This window comes from Glycine soja, chromosome 15 (assembly GCF_004193775.1).
Source record: "Glycine soja cultivar W05 chromosome 15, ASM419377v2, whole genome shotgun sequence".
NCBI lineage: Eukaryota > Viridiplantae > Streptophyta > Magnoliopsida > Fabales > Fabaceae > Glycine > Glycine soja.
The window spans coordinates 12639121-12659923 of record NC_041016.1 but is presented as its reverse complement, the minus strand read 5'-3'; the positions used below and the strand labels follow the sequence as shown (position 1 = coordinate 12659923).

At 30.7% G+C, this 20803-nt stretch overlaps 2 protein-coding genes across 2 annotated transcripts; both read right to left on the bottom strand.

The window, feature by feature from the left end:
- Positions 1-617: 617 nt before the first annotated feature.
- LOC114388309 (ethylene-responsive transcription factor RAP2-3-like) lies at positions 618-2933 on the bottom strand. The gene is made up of 2 exons (XM_028348726.1): positions 2656-2933; positions 618-1466 (listed from the first exon to the last, which is right to left on the bottom strand). The coding sequence occupies exons 1-2, from the start codon at positions 2816-2818 to the stop codon at positions 955-957; spliced, it is 675 nt and encodes a 224-aa protein (XP_028204527.1). The 5' UTR covers positions 2819-2933; the 3' UTR covers positions 618-954.
- A 7365-nt stretch (positions 2934-10298) lies between these two features.
- Positions 10299-20047, bottom strand: LOC114385837 (polygalacturonase-like). The gene is made up of 11 exons (XM_028345898.1): positions 19788-20047; positions 16871-17194; positions 16054-16343; positions 15486-15714; positions 15215-15377; positions 12791-13029; positions 11710-12033; positions 11470-11578; positions 11289-11373; positions 10925-11018; positions 10299-10520 (listed from the first exon to the last, which is right to left on the bottom strand). Exons 1-11 carry the CDS (start codon positions 19992-19994, stop codon positions 10299-10301), a joined length of 2286 nt encoding a protein of 761 aa, XP_028201699.1. The 5' UTR covers positions 19995-20047.
- Positions 20048-20803: the final 756 nt, after the last annotated feature.

Sequence of the window (20803 nt, the reverse complement as noted above, 5' to 3'; positions counted from 1 at the left end):
ATTTAATTTAATGAAGATTGAATCGGTAGAATAATATTTGAATTCAATTTTTAACGAAAATCATTTTTAATAATATTAAATTTACTTTTTAATTAAACTCCGAAATAATGAGAGTCTCTATTCCTTTATAAATTAGAAAGTTAAAACTTAAAAACTAAAAATAATGGACGAAGGGAAGGACACAGTAGTTCTAGCCGGCTATTGATAAAACTAAATCGCAACAAAAAGGACAATTGAGATTATTCATTGATAATAATAGGCATAATAATTTCTTATTAACAAGTAGGCTCATTTAAATGACCAACTAAACATATACACGTTTTAACTTAAATAGAAATTATTAGCAAAATTAAATTTTTTAGATATAGATAAGTGTACCTATTGGATTTGTTTTAACATCTTGATATAAGTCTTCTTGTATTAGGGAGACTTTTAATTTTCTTTAAGTGCTGAGTATGTTTCATCTATTATTGTATCATTTTAGATTTAATATAATTTACATTTAAAAAAAAAAAAACATATACACGTTAAGACAATGGAACATATATAATCTAGAAACTAGACCTCAAATTCATGCACCAACATCACAATCATAAACGAGGTTTGCAAAAACGACAAGTAGAACCATACTATATAATATTTGCTTAACAAGTAGAACCAAATAATGTCATGCCAAATATATTATATACAACGCATAAACTACATATAAACATGCACGACCCAAACGCTAACACACCCTAATTGGCCTTTATTTATAATCATAATCATAACATATAATCATCCCTCTCATGATACGTTGCACATAATTTTGAAATCATTCGACCGTACAAAACAGAAATTACCAAAGCGAGAGGACAAGACAAAACAGAAAACTAAGAACACATACACCAACATAGTTTTATAAAACTATAACTTAAGAAAACGCCATTTATTAATTAATTAATTATCTCCCTTCTAGTAAATTAAGTGACGGTTGGGCACAACGACGTCGTCCAGCATCCACAGGTCATCCATGTTGTCCCACTCAGCACCCATGTTGTCCAACCCTAGAAACCGTTCAAGTTGTTTCAGGTCGAGTTCATCTCCTCCGCCGTGGAAGGCGGCGGAAGGCGGCGATCCGGTGGATCCAGTGGTGGATTGTGAGCTGCTGCTTTGTTCGGTGGTGGTGTCAGGGCTGAGGCAGCGTTGTTTTTTGGAGGGTGGCGGAGCGGTGGCCGGGAAGTTGAGCTTGGCCTTGTCGCCGCGGATGCGCTTGGCGGCGTCGTCGTAGGCTCGGGCGGCTTCCTCGGCGGTGGGGAAGGTGCCGAGCCAGACGCGGACGCCCTTATGTGGGTCCCTTATTTCCGCGGCCCACTTGCCCCACGGCCTTTGCCTGATTCCTCTGTACACGTTCTTCCGAGCTCGCCCACCACTCTTCTTTTCTGCACTCACACTTTTCTTCTTCTTCTTCTCACATGATGACACCACTGCCACATACAAACACTGTGTTAATCCATCTATCATCATGTGACACCTTTCAATCAATTTCACATACTTATCCGCACAAAGTCACATATATTATGATTGATATCTCTTTTAAGATTATTAAATAAAAGTTTATAAACTTTTTATACACAATAATTAATTATTACATGAAATTATTAATACGTACATACTTCTTTTTTATCTTCAGAAAATAATGTTTTATCTTTTTTGATGGGATGGTTGCTAATGGCTATTATTGATTTTCTGGAAACCGCGAAAGGCCATATATGTGTCCATGTGTCTACCGTGAGGACTGTGATAAGGTCTGATAGGATCAGGGTGAGTTTGATTGTTCTGTCTAATGAATTTTATTTACTTATTTATGAGTTTGCTTTTCTCAAGTTAAGAAACTCTTAAAAAGTTATAAACTTTCCCTTTTCTTTTTACTCATACTTTTCCTTCAATTGTAAGGAAAAAACGTGAGCAAAAGAAACATTGGTGTTTTGTTAGTTTTTAATGTCAAATTAGTGAAAAGCTTCAACCTTACTTTTGAAGGTATTCAACTAACACCACCTCTTTATCTACCACGAGAAACCCAACCAAAATCCCCACACAAATTAAAAATAAATATTTAAAACATTTACAGAGCTATTTCAGTTTAATCCAGCGAGTGATTTTATTTAGTATATTTAGGTGAAAAAAATTTAACTGCTTAAAGAGATCATATTCAGATCAGACAGGATTGGAAATTTTTTTAAAAAAAGCTACTACAGTTTGAAAAAAAAAACAGATTAATACAAAGAGAATTTCATATATATTAGACCTTGTATATACATGTTTTTTTTTTGCTTGACAGACTCACATATATACATGTTATGATCATCATGTTTTTTTTTTTTGCTTGACAGACTCACATATATACATGTTATGATCATCATGTTTGATAATACAATAAAGGAACAAAAAAATTCTTATTGATGTTAGTTTAATTTTAAATAAACACCACTGAAGATAACACCAAAAATAAGAAAATTGGGCGACAAAAATCCAGATAGAAAAGTTGGAACGTGGGGAATTCAACAGCCAAAGAACAACCTTAAAAAACACAGAACAAGCTAGAGCAAGAAAGTGATAGATACACTGGTAGGTGGGTAGGGGTCAAAATTTGATTTTGATTAGGTAGATACATACCTTTTTTGTCTGGAAGGGGTGGTTGGTTGGTGGTGGTGGTGGTGGTGGTGTCGAAGCCAAGGAGGTCAGAGAAAGGGTCAAGCTCGGACCACAGTTCCTGCGCGGCGAGGTTGCGGCCACGCTTCACACCAATGAAGTCTGAGATGATAGCACCTCCACACATGCTTCTTCAGAACTTCTTCTTCTTCAGATAGAGAAAGAGAGTTACTATAATTTGGCAGCACTATGGGTCTCGTGACAAACACACATTAATGTGAGGAAGTGAGAGAAATATAACACGCTGAGTGCTTTCATTTATATAGAGTTAGACAAATACTATCGCTTTAGAATATTGATTAAAAAATTAAAAATCAATACTAATCAATATTTTTAAGATATTAATTAAAAAATTATTATTTTTTATTTAAATGTTTAAAATTATGTTTTTATCATTTTTTTATAATCTTTATAATAAATATTTTTTTTTATAAATATTAGATTAATAATTATTAAATTTCATGACTTGATGATGGAAGCGTGAACGAGATTTCATATTATCTATCAGATATATAAGTTGTATTTCAAGAAATAAGATAGTAACTTAGTTATTTTTCAATATATATATATAAGTTGTATTTTAATGAGTGAGATGAAATTTGAGTATTTTTCAATAATAAGATTAAGAATTAAAAAAGAGATTTTTTTTTTTGAAATAAATAAGATTGTGTTGTTAATGAATAAATAAAATAATTGCTTATGGTCCAGCTAAGAGCCTGAATCATAGAATGGTTGCTAAATTATGATCAGACTGTGGAGAGTGAGGGGGCTGGTGACGTGGCGCGATCTGGCTGGTTAGGGGTTAAGACGGTGTTGCAGTTTGGCTTGGGAACAAGGAAGAGTTGGATTTAACGCACGTCACATATTAAACACAAGCTTTGGGTGTGGGTGTGGGGACCACTTGGTTTTGGAGTTAACCTCGCATCATGTTTCACCCTCTACTTCGGTCATAATAACCCTTTAGACCATCAATGTAAAGTTACTACTTACAATATGATCGAATCACCTACCAACCACTCTAAAATTTTCTTGGTTAAAACTTAAAAGTAAGTTGAAAGGGAAATGACTGTATACAACTTGGTAGAATACATAATGGAGTAAGGTAAAGGTGCATCTAGGACAGGTTTGTCTTTGGGTTTATTTTTGTCTCTGTTATCTAAAATTTTGATGAAAAAAATAAGTGATAAAAAAATTATATATTATTGTCCAATCATAAATTATAAATTTATTAATGTTTATTATAATTATTTTAATAGTCATATTAATAATTATTTATTTGTGATTCTTTGAGAATATAAAATAGTTTTATAATATTATTTAAACTCAAATAAAAAATAAGATTATATTAACTTCATTTTTAAAGTAATGCATCAATTTTAGTATATTATATATAAATTGTAGAATAAAATAAATACAAAATTTATATTAAAGCATTTTTATAATATATATTAAAATTAAAATAAAGAGAAAGAAGTGTACAGCCCACACAATTTTTTTAAAATTTCTTCTATTTTTTTTCTATTTGAACTCCACCTAAAAGAAAAGAAGAAAAAAAATGTGAGTTGCATACTTTTTATGTCAATTCTATGCTCAAGAGGCGACATTTTTAACTATATCATATCAACGTTTTTTTTTAAAAACAAAAACATTTTTTCCCCACAATTGATTGTCATATTCTATGTAATAAAAATAATTAATTTAAGGAAAAAACTCATTTTTTACTCAAAACAATCAATTATTTTCTAAAACAATCAATTAAGACGATTTTTCTCTCTTTCTTTTTACCTTTATCAACCCTGTTTCTGTCCTTTTGTGAAACATAGCTTTAGGCAAATATAAATCTCAAGGTTTGGGGGGAATAGCCCATGGCGGCTAAATTTGAAGTTAAATTATTTTATTCCTTTTTATAGTTATCAAGTTAATAATTATGGTTGACTAAAAAAAGATATTATCATGTGACAGCAAAACATGGTTACTTTTGAATCTGTATCCTCTCCAATTGAAAATAATTGGAGAGTCATAATTAATAATTTTTTAATTATTAAATAAAATTAGGAGTTGAAATTTGATTCTGTGTTCAACTTAATTTTCCTGTTAAAACTATAGAGCTCTTGTATAATTTTTCTCCTTCAAAGTGTTTTTAATAACATATTTTACTAGAAAACAAGTGCACATGACAGCGAAGAATCTTTAAGAACCACTGAAATTCAATTTCTATGATGGAGTGGTTCCAATTGCTGCCTTCCACCCTTTCATCTCTCTCCTTCCACACTCTCCTTTGTCGACCACAGGCTCCACCCTCACTAAGGCTCCCACCTTCATTGTTGAGCTCCAAGTTGAATTACTCGATCGATGAGTTGACTCGATGACTTAGAGCGGGTCTCGTCATGTACGCTTGCTTCTCCTGAAATCCATGACCTCTTTGACGACATTACTAAGAGATTATTTGCTCTTCCGTCCACCGTTTGAGTGATAAGAATTGCTAGAGTTCTTCCAATGTCACCGCAGATAGAATTGGAGACATTTGAGTTAAGAAACCTTATGGGAGCATTGCATGTTACAACGATTGAACACGTGGCTAAATCTCACTACTAATTTAATCTAATGGTTAAAAATTTGTTAATTAAAGACTCTTCAATTATTCAATTTGAGAGGATCCGAATCCATTCCTTTCATTCATATATATATAACCAATTACATTGATGTAACTTTGACCATTTATTACATCATTTAAAAATTTTCAATTGGATAATATTTTTTCAAAATCCTCATTGGATGAAAAGCTCTTTTCACATAGATTATGTATACAAAATTTTATATTAATTCAAAATTATTTACTATATCATTCATATAAATTAAAATTGACGTAATATAAAATTTTTAAATTATATTAAAATATCGATAATTTGATTATTTACTTATTGATATTTAATTTTAACAAAATTTGACTTAAAAAATCTTGATAATATAAAGATATAATTCAATTGTTAAATTAATAAAAATCACATTCTATATAAATAGTGTAATAATTACTTAAATTACACTAGTATAATTTGATCACTTCTTTCTCCATTTAATAACTTTAAATTGCATATGTAAGATTTTTTTAAAAGAACAACTTTCATCCAATGAGTAATATCATATCAAGGGGGCGCAGTTTTTTATCTATTGTTTTTTCTTCTTAATTTTCCTTCTATCTTCACATGTTTTTTTTTTTTTCGTTTTTTTTTCTGAATCTATCTTCACATGCTTTAAAAAGAAAGATAATATTAATGGAGTTATCCTTCAAGATAAAATATGCAGAGGGCGCATTTAATTTTATTAAAGTAAAGTAGCTAGAATGTAATACCAAAAAACAAAAGAAACAACTAGAGTGGAGGCATACGTAAAAATGCAGGTACGTATATGTATGTACATAACTTGCAATTGACCATTACAAACCTGAAAATAGCCTAAGCATAAAGATAACATACAGGTTGTAAACTTGTAATAGAAACAAGAAAAAGCAAACGGATAAATGCAGAAAAAAAACAAACAAGTTGAGAAATCTTTGACATCGCATACGCAAATGATGCGAAGGACTATAATAGGATGAAACTGATGGAACTGCCTTCCACAATCACAATCCTAGAGTAACCGGCTTTAGTTCAGGAAGCTGCAAGATAAATGTGAAAAGGTAAACACATACTTTAAACAAAATTGCGTTTAAATATTTCAATCTCAATTCTATAATTTACTATGGAGCACATAAATCAATTGATACTGATAATGATTTCAAATTTAAGTCATGAATATATAATTATGTCATACTAATATGAGAATTTATCATGCATAATAATTGTAGGACCGGTGGAGTATGATTGTTTCTTGCGAAATCAATTGTGGGTTTAGAGGGAAAAAAGGTCTCATTTCCTTTAATAGTGGTATTTTCTCTATAATCCAAGCTCAACCCCACCGCCATACATTTTGTAAAGAGTGTGACAGTGTGAGGTCCCTACGTAGCTTTAAAAGAGTAGATTGACTTGATTCTTACTAGTATCATTATCATCAAAATGCTCTATGCATATATATCATAATGAATTGCACATTTCGAAGGGGGTTTTCTGCGGTTCTTGTTTCTTCTTGTTTGCAAGTTGTGTTCAGCCCCACGTACCTAAGCTGAAGATATTTTTTTCAGCCGCAATTGATGCACCTTGCATTCGTAATATATGTGTATTCTACACCTTTATCTAATTAAGGTTGGAATGAAAATCTGGAAGCATCTAAGTGGTCCTGCTTACGAGTCTCACTGCACCCTCTTGCTTTGGAATTGTATATGTCATGTCATGATTGTTATAACCATACTCGTTATTTACTAAAAAAAATAAAAACCATCACATGTATTTTAATGTTTTAACATCTTTTTTAATATGTGATTATTAAATAACAACTTAATGCTTGTACCAAAGAAAAAAACAACTTAATGTCGACTAAAGTTTAGAAAAATCTAAATTATGCATAATGTCAAATTCTTACGTTATTTCATAACTATGCAACAACGACAACTTTCTTCGCTCCAATAAGTATGTTGTTCAGCAGCCACCTATATATAGATGGTAACGATACCTATACATCAATGATCAAACTATTCTCAAACCAGTTTCTGCCGTCGAAATTCAATTCCTATATATCTGTGATGATTTTAACTAAATTCAGAATGATATATATATATATATATATATATATATATATATATATATATATATATATATATCATAAAAATTAAACTACTAAGAATTTATTAATCAGAGACTGATTTAGAAATTAAAAGTATTCAATAATTATAAAAATTGATTCAAAAATTAAATTAAGAGTTGGTTTCTAAATCAATATCTAATATACATCTTTAAAAAATTCTTATTTTTTTTATGTATCAGAAACTAATTTCCCGATTTCTAATTGAAATAGTTTCAAAATAATTTTTCAGTAAAAATAACAGTGCATATAGGAATTAAAAAAAATATAATAACAATTTATTTAATAATGTTATTATATATATATATATATATATACATATATGTTTTAGTCATTTACTTGTATTTCACTTTATTTTATCATATTTTTTATTTGGCTTTACCCTGAAAGCATTTTCTTAATTTGGTACGTGCATGTTGTCAGCGATCAGACTCATTCAAGTTGGTAGACCCCTCCTTTTCAGTAGCGTGGGGCAAGCAGTCAAAACAGCAAAACAGCTCACAGAAATCCTTGAGTCTGCTGGTTTTCTCCCAAATAATACAAATATATTTTTTAAAATAAAATAATTTATAAAAATTGTTATAATTTTAAATTTATTTTTAAACATATTTGTTTATAAGACATTCGTAGCAACATGTAAATTTATTGTATTCTATTTAAAATTTATTTATATAAAATTTACTAAATAATATTCTCTTTCCAAAATTTAATGTCGCGATTGCATTTCAAAACATGGATGAGAGAATGTGTTACTCCAATCATCATCCAGTCATCACAGCCTATATGGTGACTCCTAGAAACTGAAATTTGAAATCCCTATTCTTTATTTTCGCTTATGATTAACTTAGCCTCATAGATAGGATAAGATAAATTAAAATATTACTAGAATCAAAGCTAAATGGTAACTTACCCTCCTAAAGATACAAGTGTATGAAAATTTTAAGTTAGTACTTAAATATGAGATATTAAATGTGAAGTAATATCTTATTTGTTGTATTCGTGATGTTCATGTCATCATGATGATTTCATTTTAGTCTCTAGTAATCTAAATACAATATGACAAACAATTAAGATATTATTTGATACTTAACATGTTATATTAGTACTCTTGTTGACGTTAAAAAATAGACATTCATATAGTTATATACACGAGGACTAACATAATTACGAAAGAGATTTTAAAAGATTTTTTTTTTTATTAATTTGCTTACATTTAGAGGCTAACTAGCTAGAAATCTCTATGTGCTCTTAGAGACTAGGTTGACCATTTAGCCTAGAATTAATTTTAATAGTTGAATAGAATAAAAATAAGATAAAATTTTATATTATTTAGTGGTTAATATTTTATGTTTGATACGTGAAAAATAGAAGATATATAATTTGTTAGATGATATATACATTATCTTTATGTTGAGATATATAAATTAATGAATTTAATAGTTATGCACCATTAACCAATCACAAATTATTAGTATGATTTTAAATATAATTATTATAAAGTTAACAAATTTAATAGATATAATATATTATAGTTGGATAATAGCCTATAGTTATTTTACATTGTCAATACATAATCTATTTTCTCTAAATTAAATAATATCATGATATGAAATGAAATATAGGTTAAATACACTTTTGACCGCCCATTTTTTTTTTAATTTGATTTAAGTTTTTTAATTTTTGCTTTTAGTATTTAAACAATTTTTTTAACGTTGTGTCCTATACTTTTTCTCTTTTAACCATTTTAATCCATTTTGTCGAATAATATCATTAATTGATGATGTGATACCCAATTGATAATTCAATGATTTATTACATCATCAAAAGTTTAACGGACAGTCACTCAACTTTTTTTTATAAATTATGTTTTTAATCTTTTATTAATTAGTTTGACATCATTAACTACTATGAACATATGAGAGATTAAAAACACAGCTTTACAAAAAAGTTAATTAGTTGTGTAGTTTAATTTGCCATGTAGTATTATGAAATATATTAATTTTTTGTTAATAATATATTGGCTTAATTGTGTATTTTACCACATAACTTTTATTATTTTGTAAATTTTACCACTTAAGTTTTTGTTTTTGTGAATTTTAATATCTAAGTTTTTAATTTTTGTGCATTTTAACGATAATGATGTTTCACTAAAAAGTTACAATTTTTTTGCGAAAAAACATTGTTTTGTTACTAATATAATTGTAAAGTGCGTAAAAATATTCACGGAAAACAAACTTGGTGATAGAATGTGCAACTATTAAAAACTTGAGTGGTAAATTCGCAAAAAAAACTTAAATGATAAAATTCATAAAATAATAATAATTGAATGATAAAAATACACAATTGAGCCTAATGTATTTTTCACCATATGGATAAATGTTCATAATTATTTTTGAATCACATATCTCCTTGACAAGGTTCTTATATATGTAACCCTATTGGAACCCAAAAAGAAATAAAGGAGACGGTACTAACAAGACAACAAATTGAAATCATGTAGGGGATTTATTAATCTTGTTATATTTCCTGATTTGTATCCATTTAAGCCATTGATTTGGGATAATATAATTTGATATTTTAGATTAAAAGTGAATGTTTAAGTTAATTTTACATAAGATCGTATGGAATGTATTTAGTTTTTCATTGTACAGGTACGTTGAAATCATTTTTTACATTAATTATATTAAAATTTTCTTCTATAGAAATGATAAAGACATTCTCTATATATTTTCTAAATAATTCTGTCAAAAAAATAAAAACAAAAAACAAGCCGGATTTTCTAAATAAAAAACAAACCATGTTTTCAATGTCTTCAGAACTAACCATGATCAATGTGCCGTTCTCAACTTTTGAGGACCCAGAAATGTTTTTCATCAGAATTGAGAATTAACAACTTGTAAATCATGAAAGACACCCTTTGCAATGAAACGTTCTTGCTCCATATCTGCTTGTTTTGTGTAGTTCAAATTAATGTTAGCTAGCAGAATGTTCTCACTAGGGACAGCAGAGCTGCACCACAGAGTTACTCCATGCATGGTATTGTAAGTGCCACTAATGTTCTCGAAGCTCACGTCTTCAAGCTTCACTTGAGATGGCTAATTAAACACAATAAAAGGTAATTGTTAGTAGAACTATTAATACATAAGCTTCTATGCTACAGTTGCACAAAGATTGAAATCACATGTATCCATTTTTTTTGTCTCATTCATGTTCTTCCAACTGAAAAATGACACACTTTTAAATAGTAACATTTTCCCTCTTGATCATTTTTATTGAGGTGTTATTTTTTAGCACATAGACATTTTTGGTATTTCTTTTATCTGTAAGAATAAAAAATAAGTATCAGAATATTTACAATAATAATTCAGGTAAGTTAGACTCTTAGTTAGGTAGACATTTTGGGTATTGTTCTCTAACCAAAATTTAAATTTCACATCAATAATTTTTACTGAACTTTAATGTAAAAAACAAGTATCAGAGTATTTGCAAATGCTTTCACCCTGACACCGTTCTTGGTACCATTAATTATGCAGTTTGAAATATGAACTCCAGCTACATCCTTCTCATTTGAACTCTTGCCAAGGATTCCCACACTGCCATAACAACAGAACACATTCTACTAAAATAAAGACCTGTTTGGATAAACTTCTCTAGAAACACTTCTAGGAGAAGAAAATAAGAAAAAAATAAATGAAATGAACTTCTTCAGAAATTAAAATTAGCTTAATGCATAAGTTAAGCTTATGAAAAAATTTATTCATTTTTCTTCTTCTTATTTTTTCCTTCTTGAAGTGCTTGTGGATTAGCATATCCAAATAGGCAAACAAATATAATACAATGTAATTGTTATACAAGTATACAACCTGATTCCATGACCTGGACCACAATGTACAAATGACACAGATATGTTGGTGCTGCCAGGTCCAATGGCGACACAGTCATCACCAACTCCAATTGTTCAGCAAGTGATAATAATGTTATTGGAATCACTAATGGTGATTCCTTCAGTGTTTGGGCTAGTCCCAGGTGAATGAATGTTGAAACCAGAGAAATCAATGTTCTCACACTTGTGAATGCTAACATGGGCCGCCTTACTATTCAACAAAGATATATTTCTCACAGATCCATTTGAAACATTGAGGAATTTCAAAGCCTGCATGAATCAAACATGGTAGATATGTTTCACTTAAGGACAATAAACTCTTCAAAATACATTCTAAAAATTGTCTCTAGTGAAACATAATTTTTATTAGAGCATTTGAGTAATTGAATTTTAAGACTTACAGTAGGGATATTGTGGCATTTCATGACCCTGTAGCAAGCAGCTTTTGACCAGGATTCTTGACCTTGAGCATCCAAAGTTGCCTTACTATTGAGTCCAGGGAGATTGAAGCCATTCAAGTTCTTAAACACAACCCATTCAAGGGTGGGGAAGTCATTGAGGCTGATTGGAGCCTTCAAAGTTCCCATTATCTCTATCTTTGGGGACCCATTATTGTGGCAGGGCCCTGAAAATGAGACTGGACCAAGAAAGAATGTTCCCTTCGGGACAAAGAAAGTTGAGGATCCTGTATGAGAGCATGCATCCTCCCATGCTGCCAAGAATGCCTAGCAACATTATATTCTAACTTGTTAGCTATTTTGCCTCAAATTTTACCTTTACCATATAAGCATATAGTACTAACTACTATATAATTTGTTATAATCAAAGTTTTAAAAAATGTCTACGACTGCGATCTTGATTGCAATGGGGTCTCCGTGACCACAACGAGGGCCGCATAATTTTCTGCAGTATCAAGAACCACGATAAAACTGCAACTGTGACCGCAATTTAAAACATTGATTATAATAAAATGAGAATCAAAATTTTTGTTTATCTACGGACTACAGTGACTAATGTCTAAATAGAAAACTAAAAGAGGCTTCCTAGCCTGCATCTCTGGCAAATTTCAAAAGATCCTCAGTTTTAAATACTATAATCACATTTCTGACATGACTTCTCCAACTTCCTAACCAGAGTAAGTATTTGTATTTCTAAATGAAAGTGTGAAAGGGCATGATTCTTAAATAGATAAAACTTAGGATAAGTGAAACTGAAAACCAATTTAAAGAAATCTCCCGGAAATACAAAATAGATCGCTAAGTCCTTTATAATAATTTGTCTCAACTAGGAACTATTTAGATAAGCTTTGTCCTTAAATACCTAGTGATACTGATACCATAACATAGAACATGATGTTTACTTGCTTCTAGCTACACTACTTTTATTTTACATTGGTAAAAAGCATAAATAGTCAAAAGAAGCTACAAATCCTGCAAAGTAATCCTTCATCACTGAGTTCTTAGATGCAAGTCAAGAGCTTACAGAGCTAGAATCTGTCCTCCCATCAGCCACTGCTCCATAACGAGTCAGATTGAAATATTCTAATAGCGTTGAATATAACTCAATGTATTCAGCTGAGCCATCAGAAGGGCTATTATCTAGTGAAGGTGGTTCAGCTGAATCAGCAGGAGGAATTTCAAATGGGGCAAGATAATCAGCTAGAGGTTCTGGAGCTAAAGCGGTTGAATCCCTGGCAAATGCTATGTCAATTTCAGAACTAACTATATAAACAACTGCTATACTCAAAGCTTAATGCTAGTATATTCTTCATTTTTGGCACAGATCCTGAAAGTATGCTTTGTTAACTCCTAGTCTCCTACTACTATTATTAGCACTTTTGCATGGGACTGACCCTTTTTAATATGTTTAGTTTATAATCTTAAGTTGCTTGGATTATGCTGAACTTAATCTTGTTATATGCTAAACGTAGAGTCTTTCTTTCAAATTGTAACTGTTTGACACATTCATAAGGTTTTATGTTGTCATAAATTTCATTTAGTACCATGCAAGTTTTCGAAACAGATCCTGCATGGTAATGGTGCACAGTTAATTGGTGCCTGACTACTTGAAAGGGTTATTCTACGACAAGGAAACATGACAAGGAAAGCGACCTGATATATAGTCAAGGAAACAGCCATAGTCATATATTAATTATGATTTATGACATGAAGCCAGTAACAATAGCTAAGCACTTTGAAACATCCAATTCTAATTTAAAATTCTGCAAGAACTTGTGACAAAATAAATCCTAAAGCACAAACAATAAAGTTATTTGATTGTACTCACACAGTTAAAGTATTAAAGTATGGCATTTATTTTAATAAAAAAAGGTAAGGCACTTATATAAGTAGGTTTTACTGTTATTTAAAGATGGCTGTTACTTATTCGTCCCTAAAAGAATCCAGCATTTATTTCCTTATATTAAAATGTTTTCTTTAAAGGCAGCCTCTGAGGAAATGAGACCAAGAACTTTTTTCTTCAGAGCATCAACACAGCCTAATAAGCAGATATTTATGAGAGGAAAATTGTGGTTTCTTAGTCATTTAAATGGCATTGAAGGAGGACTGAGATTTCCACAATATCTTCAATGTGAAAGCGACCTTGATTTTTTAAAGTAACAAAAAGTTTAACGCCTCAGGATGGAGAAGTTCATGTACTATATAACTGAAATATTGTTTTTGTTTAGGTATTACATGTACAAAGTATCTATTGGTTTTATTGATGATTAATTTATTAGAAAACCTGATTAATTACTATTAGTTGGATCTTTCTTCTCAATTATAATTTTTTCATCTACAAAATTTAAATCGAATTCCTTACCTAAGGAATGTGAGCCCATATTTTGCAATATTTGATTGATTGGATAAAACATATAAGATCCTGTCCCATGAACAATACTCTGGGTTGGGACTTTTTGCTGAAAAGTCTCGGTCAGGGATTTAACACCCCTTAATGGAATATGGCTTTAGGGTGTATTTTTTTTTTGACCTTATACTTTTTACACTCTATTTTAATTCAAAAATTTCTATTCTATTTCTATTTTCTCTATTTTCTTCCTCTAAACCAAATACACACTTATTATTTCCTTTCTCCCTTCTTGGACAGCAAGTGAGACCCCTTAAGCACCACTCTAGTAGTGAGCCTCTCCTATGCCCCTAGCAAGGTCTAATACCACACACACACAAAAAAATATTGGATACATCAATAGTTTTCTTTTGGTCTGCTGGATACATCAATAGTAATAACGAATGCTCTAATGTAACCACTTTGAAAAAAGAAAAAGTTGTAACTTGGTTGATCATTGTCATCTTTTGCTTCATACTTTATAACACAAAAGAATTGAAATGAAAAACTACTTCATAATTAGAATTGGTAAACATTAGCAGCAAGTTACAACATGAAGTTTTCATTCTCTGGTATTTTGTGATAAAATTAATAACCAAGAATGACATACTCTGAAATTTACTCCTCTCAGCCAGTTAATATACATGAGTTCCTGACCCAACTGTTTGAAACAACACACAACCTCTCTAGATTCACTCTAAGAAGATCTGGCGGCAGTTGAATGGCTGGTATAAAGGGAAATGTTTATATTTACACTTTGAGTACATACTACATAAGGCTAGAAAAAGTACTTAATTCACTTATTTTATATACAATTTCTGGTTTTTCTATATTCAGAAAACTAGGCATGGAAGTTGATTCAATTGGTTCAAATTGTTGAAAACCTTTCCCCCTACTCCTGTATATATATGCTACATGTTTTCCTCATTTGGTTTGATTGTCCAAAACATTACTTTCCCTTCCCTCTTTATTGCCAGAGCTGCAAAATGCTTGAAATTTCAAGTACTTATAGGCAAGCTGCTGGTCTTTGAACACCCCCATAGACTGGTTTAATATTGGTACATCTGGAACCCGACGGCTTGGGTCCAAGGTTCAGGTTTATGTTCTTAAGTTTAACATCTTGGCATGGGAACTGCTTGCTACACCTTAAATCCACTGCAATTGGTGAAATTGTGGTTCCCCTTATGTTTGAAAAAACAACATCTTTTATCTTTACAAGTGAAGGCTGCATGGAAATAAATGAATGGTCTGATTAGCAGGGTTATTGTGTGTGATAACTTCAGTATAGTACAATTTTTGCTGGATTAAAAAGAGAGAAAGAAATGAAGTAAACCTTCTTTTGGCAGTTTGCTGGTTCGCAATCATACTCTTGGTCAATGATGATAGGATTTTTAACATTTTCCATGACAATGTCACTGAAGGTGATAGCTGATGCTGAACCTGGATACTTATCTGGCCATGTCTTGATTCTGAGGCCATTGGTTGTGCCAACCATCGTGCAGTTCTTGACGCGAATGTCTTTCACTTCTTGCTCATCCGCATACTTTCCAAGACTTCCAATACTGTCAATGCACATTTAAGAGTAAGGAAAAAAAGGAACACAGCAAATCGTAGTCTTAAAATAACCATCCCGTTCTTGTGTTATATATATATATACCACTACAAATCTAACTAACTGTTTATTTACTTATCTTTCATTTAAGTCGGGATCAAAACCCATAATTATGTTTTTATGGATCACTCAATTTTTATAAAAAATTAAATTAATTAGAACTATTGAACTATATATGATCCAGTAGTGGACATTCTGATTTTAATGCATTGACAAATATGGACTAATGGAGTGGAAAATAATCTTTTTTATCATTTGTGAATCAATATAGCCAGGAATTTAGCATTACCTAATACCGTGTCCAGGGCCACATTTCAGTTTGTTGATAGTAATATTGTTGACTCCTTGAATCATGGAAACACAATCATCTCCAGTTTCAATGGTATTTTTAGATAATTTAACATCGATGGAGTTGCTAATATGAATTCCATCGGTGTTGGGGCTGGTAGCTGGTGCAGTGAGCTTAAGTAATCGGAGTCTGATGTTAGCACAGTTAGTGACAAAAAAATGAAAGCCTTTGGGGTTTACGGATTTGATGTTCTGTATAATTCCATTCCTGACTTTGTGGAAATAAATACTCTGCATTACCAAACATTCAAAGTTCACAATCACATAGTGCTAAACCGTATCCACATGTTGTTGATTAATGCTGCAGTTCAAAATCAAATTAAGATAAAACACACCCTCTAAGGTTCGCTTTTTGACACTTTCTCTATTGTCCTCAAAATTATTTCGAAATTTGTTTTTAATTTCTATAAAAATTTAATAGTATGTCTTTTTGTCTACATTTAACGAAAGTTACGAGGTTATAGTTTTTCATCAGGACTAAAAGTAGGTGTTTCTGTTAAAATGTAGGGACTAAACACATTAAATTTTTATAATGACAAGATGACATTTTGAAATGTTTTGAAAGACTAAAAACATTTGATTTCATTAAAATTTATGTTAGTTCAATGGAACATGTAGATCTCATTTCTCATTTAGTGGATCTCATTTTCAAACTGGTGGGATTCACATGAATTTCAACGGATATAAGAGAGAGAATGTATTAGAAAGAGAGTATCAAAGAATGTTTGTGTTCATAAGTTAAATAGATATTGACTTACACTAGGGTTTCTGACGCAAGTGTCGGTTTGGTCTGCTTCACAGTTCTCAGTTGTTGCCCATGATTCCTTACCCATGCCATCAAAAGTACCACCACCAATAAGCTTTACACCATCCAGGTCCTCAAACATGAGCCATTCACCATTCACATACTCACTGATATCTGTTGTGGCCACAACAGTGCCTACAACTTGGATTGTTATGGGCCCTGGAGTCAAACATGGCCCTGCAAAAAACATTGTTGAAACCACGAATCTTCCCTGAGGGATCAGAAGCCTGGCTTGCACATTGGACTTGCATGTTGCTCTCCATGCATCCATGAAAGCCTGCAGGTACAATTAACCAACATCAAATTAGTGATAATTTTCCCCCCCTAAGGATTTTGTTTTGTATTAGCAATTTTGAGTTTGATTCATTGTTCTTGTGGTTTCTTATGATCTCTCCCTACAGACTACAGTACTTGCAACAGTTTGTGAATGGTATTTAGGCCAACAATTTAATTAAACACTTATTTTAATTTAATGAGAACTTAGTTATATGCTCCAGTATAAATTTCGTGTAAATAATTCCAGAAGTTTCCTTAATCCCAAATTCAAAGCTAGAAGTGCTCTAGGATGCCATGGACAGATTTTTATGAAAAGTGAATATCTCCTGACCAGATGTTGTATATCAATTCGTGGTGATTCTACATCATATATACGTAGCATGGTACAGAACCTAAAGTATAATGTCTAAATTCATCCAATATTTCACCATTAATGGCCAAAATTTAAATTTGACTTTCAATCTAGTAAAAATTTCCCTATAGGTATCTTTTTTCAAAATCAGTTTTGTTGGAAACATGATTGAACACTAAATATGAATATCTTTCTCAGCATGATTGAACCTTGCTTCATCCCATAATGAAAGGATTTCACCTCTCTGAGTGATTTCACATTTTGTTAAAACCAGGTTTGATTATATTATCTTGAATAAATTATACAAATCTCTGTTGTTTTTTAAGGTTTAGACTAACCTTTTTTTAGGGGAGTATGATCGATGTAATGTTTTTTTTTTTTAAATAACTAAGGAATTAGTGTAGAAATAGATAGACAGGAGATGTTAGTGTAATTTTATGATGCTTATATTAGAATCTTGTAAGGAATGGAATAAATGATGATCTTTTATGTAGCGGGGAAATCACTCCACGTCCACTTTTTTTTTATATTTTTTTTATGGGTATATAGGGATGAAAACGAGTAGGATTTTATAGGACCTGTTTCCATACGTTTAAAAAAAAGTTTATACCCGGTTTCATACCAGCATGGATAACTTTAATCCCCATGCTTACTTGCTGGATGCCTATATACCCATACCTGTACTTGGGATCCACATTTTACATATCTATAAAGTTAATAAGTCAATATAAATATATTAATAAAAAAATTACTACAGGTAAATTGAAAGTTTATTCTTAAGTAATTAAAATATAACATTAAAAATATCTACACATAATACTATGCTTGGTCCTATTTATAAGAAGTAATTACTTAATTCATTAAGACTAATATAAGTCGTTAAATTAATTAATTTTTCATAAATTTTAAATTTATTTTGATACTACCCATGATATTAAATGTTTAAGAGGTGGTTCTTTTCAAAGATGATTTTTAATCAATGAGTATACATTATTTTATTGATAGCTCAATCAATACACCCACTTCTATGTAGAAATGAGTGCATAACATTAAGAGACCTCATAATTAATTAGGAATAAAAAAAATTTAACAATAAAATAATCTTATATTTATTATAATTAGGACCAAGAAGACAATCTTGTCTTTTATTTCTTATATATAAGACTAGAGGTAATATTAAAAACAAGCAAACATTATATTGATTTGTTGAAACTTAAGTCATAAATAAATAATATTATAAATATAAATTATTAAATAGGTATGAATCTATCCTACTTATTTGAAGCACTAAACTATATAAAATATCAGTTAACAATTAGAAGATAATCTTAAAAGAACCTGTTAACAAATTTATTAATTTATACATAAAAATAAATAATAGTTCAATATTCTTAAATAGAATGTGAATCAAGTTTATACATATACTATCTATTAGACTATTATGGTTAATCATAAAATTAGAAAAATATAAATATTTTTTTTTTATAAAAGAGTATATATATAATATAAATTATTTTTTTAAGTAACATATTCTAAGTACATTAATATTTAATATATATACATACATGTGCGGGACGGGATAGGGTGGGTACTGTACCGGTTTCCATCCTTGCAAAAAAATGCCGGTAAATACCTATCCCTTTCCCAGTATAGGTAACTTTTCACACATGACATCTTCAATAATAATAATAATAGATTTTTTTTTTAAGTTTAAACCTACGAAATATTTTGTTACATTCTCTAATTATCTCTCTTTCTAAACCCAGGCCTACCTATTGTAAAATATTTGGTCAAGCTTGACCATGGAATGGAACTAGAGTCCCTCATAGAAAGTATCATATTCTCGTGTAGGATTTGAAAGATCTTGGACTTTCGAAATACAATGGTTAGCTTTTATAGCGTGGTACTCCTAAAAATAGCATTGCAATATTCTTCCAAGAATAATCAAAAGACAAAAGCAGAGCTAATTGTTATTGTAAAACATGGTGAAATGTTAGGTTTTAATTGCAAGGTATGGTAATTCTACCAAGCTTCTTATCAAATTATATGATCATATTTTACCAATGCTCAAGAAAAAATTGTCAATGTTAATATATTTCACATTTTAATTAGGGAGAAGAAAAAGACAATCTGTAAACATTCTTAGTGTTTATTCTGAGCAGAATTTGGCCCTATGCTAAATTTTAAACCGAAGCAAAATCACCATGATTGAACAACAGATATAATTTCATAAATTAACTACCTGAGTGCAATCAAACTTGCCATCAGGTTTGGCTCCAAAACTCAAGACATTAACTATCTTCTCGCCAGGAGCAATTTTATCCTTAGCTACATTTCTACCCTTGTAGATATCAGGACTAGCAACTGGCTTTGTTCTTGATATAGCATCCACATAATAAGCCAGAGCAAAGAACATAATTAGAACACCAATTCTCTTCGTAGCGGCCATTGCACCTTAATTCCCTATATACCTCTATTCAATTTTCTTCTTTTTTTTTTTTCAACTTTTTTTTTGTTTCAGCTAGAGGCCTCCTTGGGAGGCTAGGAGAAAAAAAAGTTGTGAAAAATGAAAAAATGATTCTTCTTTGTTTGGCTTTGTATTTCATACCATGTTTTTGGTTAAACAAATGGTTATCATTGGTTTCTTCTATTTACGAGCATCTATATCAGCGGAGAATGTTAGCATTTGTAGTTAATTAAGTTGGTTAATTTAAAATTCGTGATTCTCTCTGTTCATTTTTAACTCCTAAATTCTGGCTCTGCCTATTACCCCTCCAAAGCAGGCTATATTTTCTCTAGCTGCCACATTACAATAGTAGCACTCAAAAAAAAAAAAAAAGAAAAGAAAGAAAACTTTTGTTCCTCCATTCACAGTTTGGGTGGAAAAAATATGCTGTCACCACAATCCCTGAAATATGCTTTCAGTGGCCACTCAAACTAACAAAGAATATTTCGTTAATCTACTAATCTGATCTGTCTCTAAATATTACAAGTTTTACATACAGCCACCGCTTTGCAAAATTTGAGAGTAAATGTTAGCAATTAACTTCGACCACAGAAAATTTTCTAATTTTGTAATTTAGTTTATGAATTTACCTTACGCGTGGGAGTTAGCTCCTATATTTATAAAATACTTATCGATCGCATTAGATTTTATTGTATATTAAGGACTAACTAATACGAGCTTAGTAAACTTAAGTACTCAAGGACTAGATGCAAATGAAAGATTATTTCATTGATATAAGTTACCAATTTACT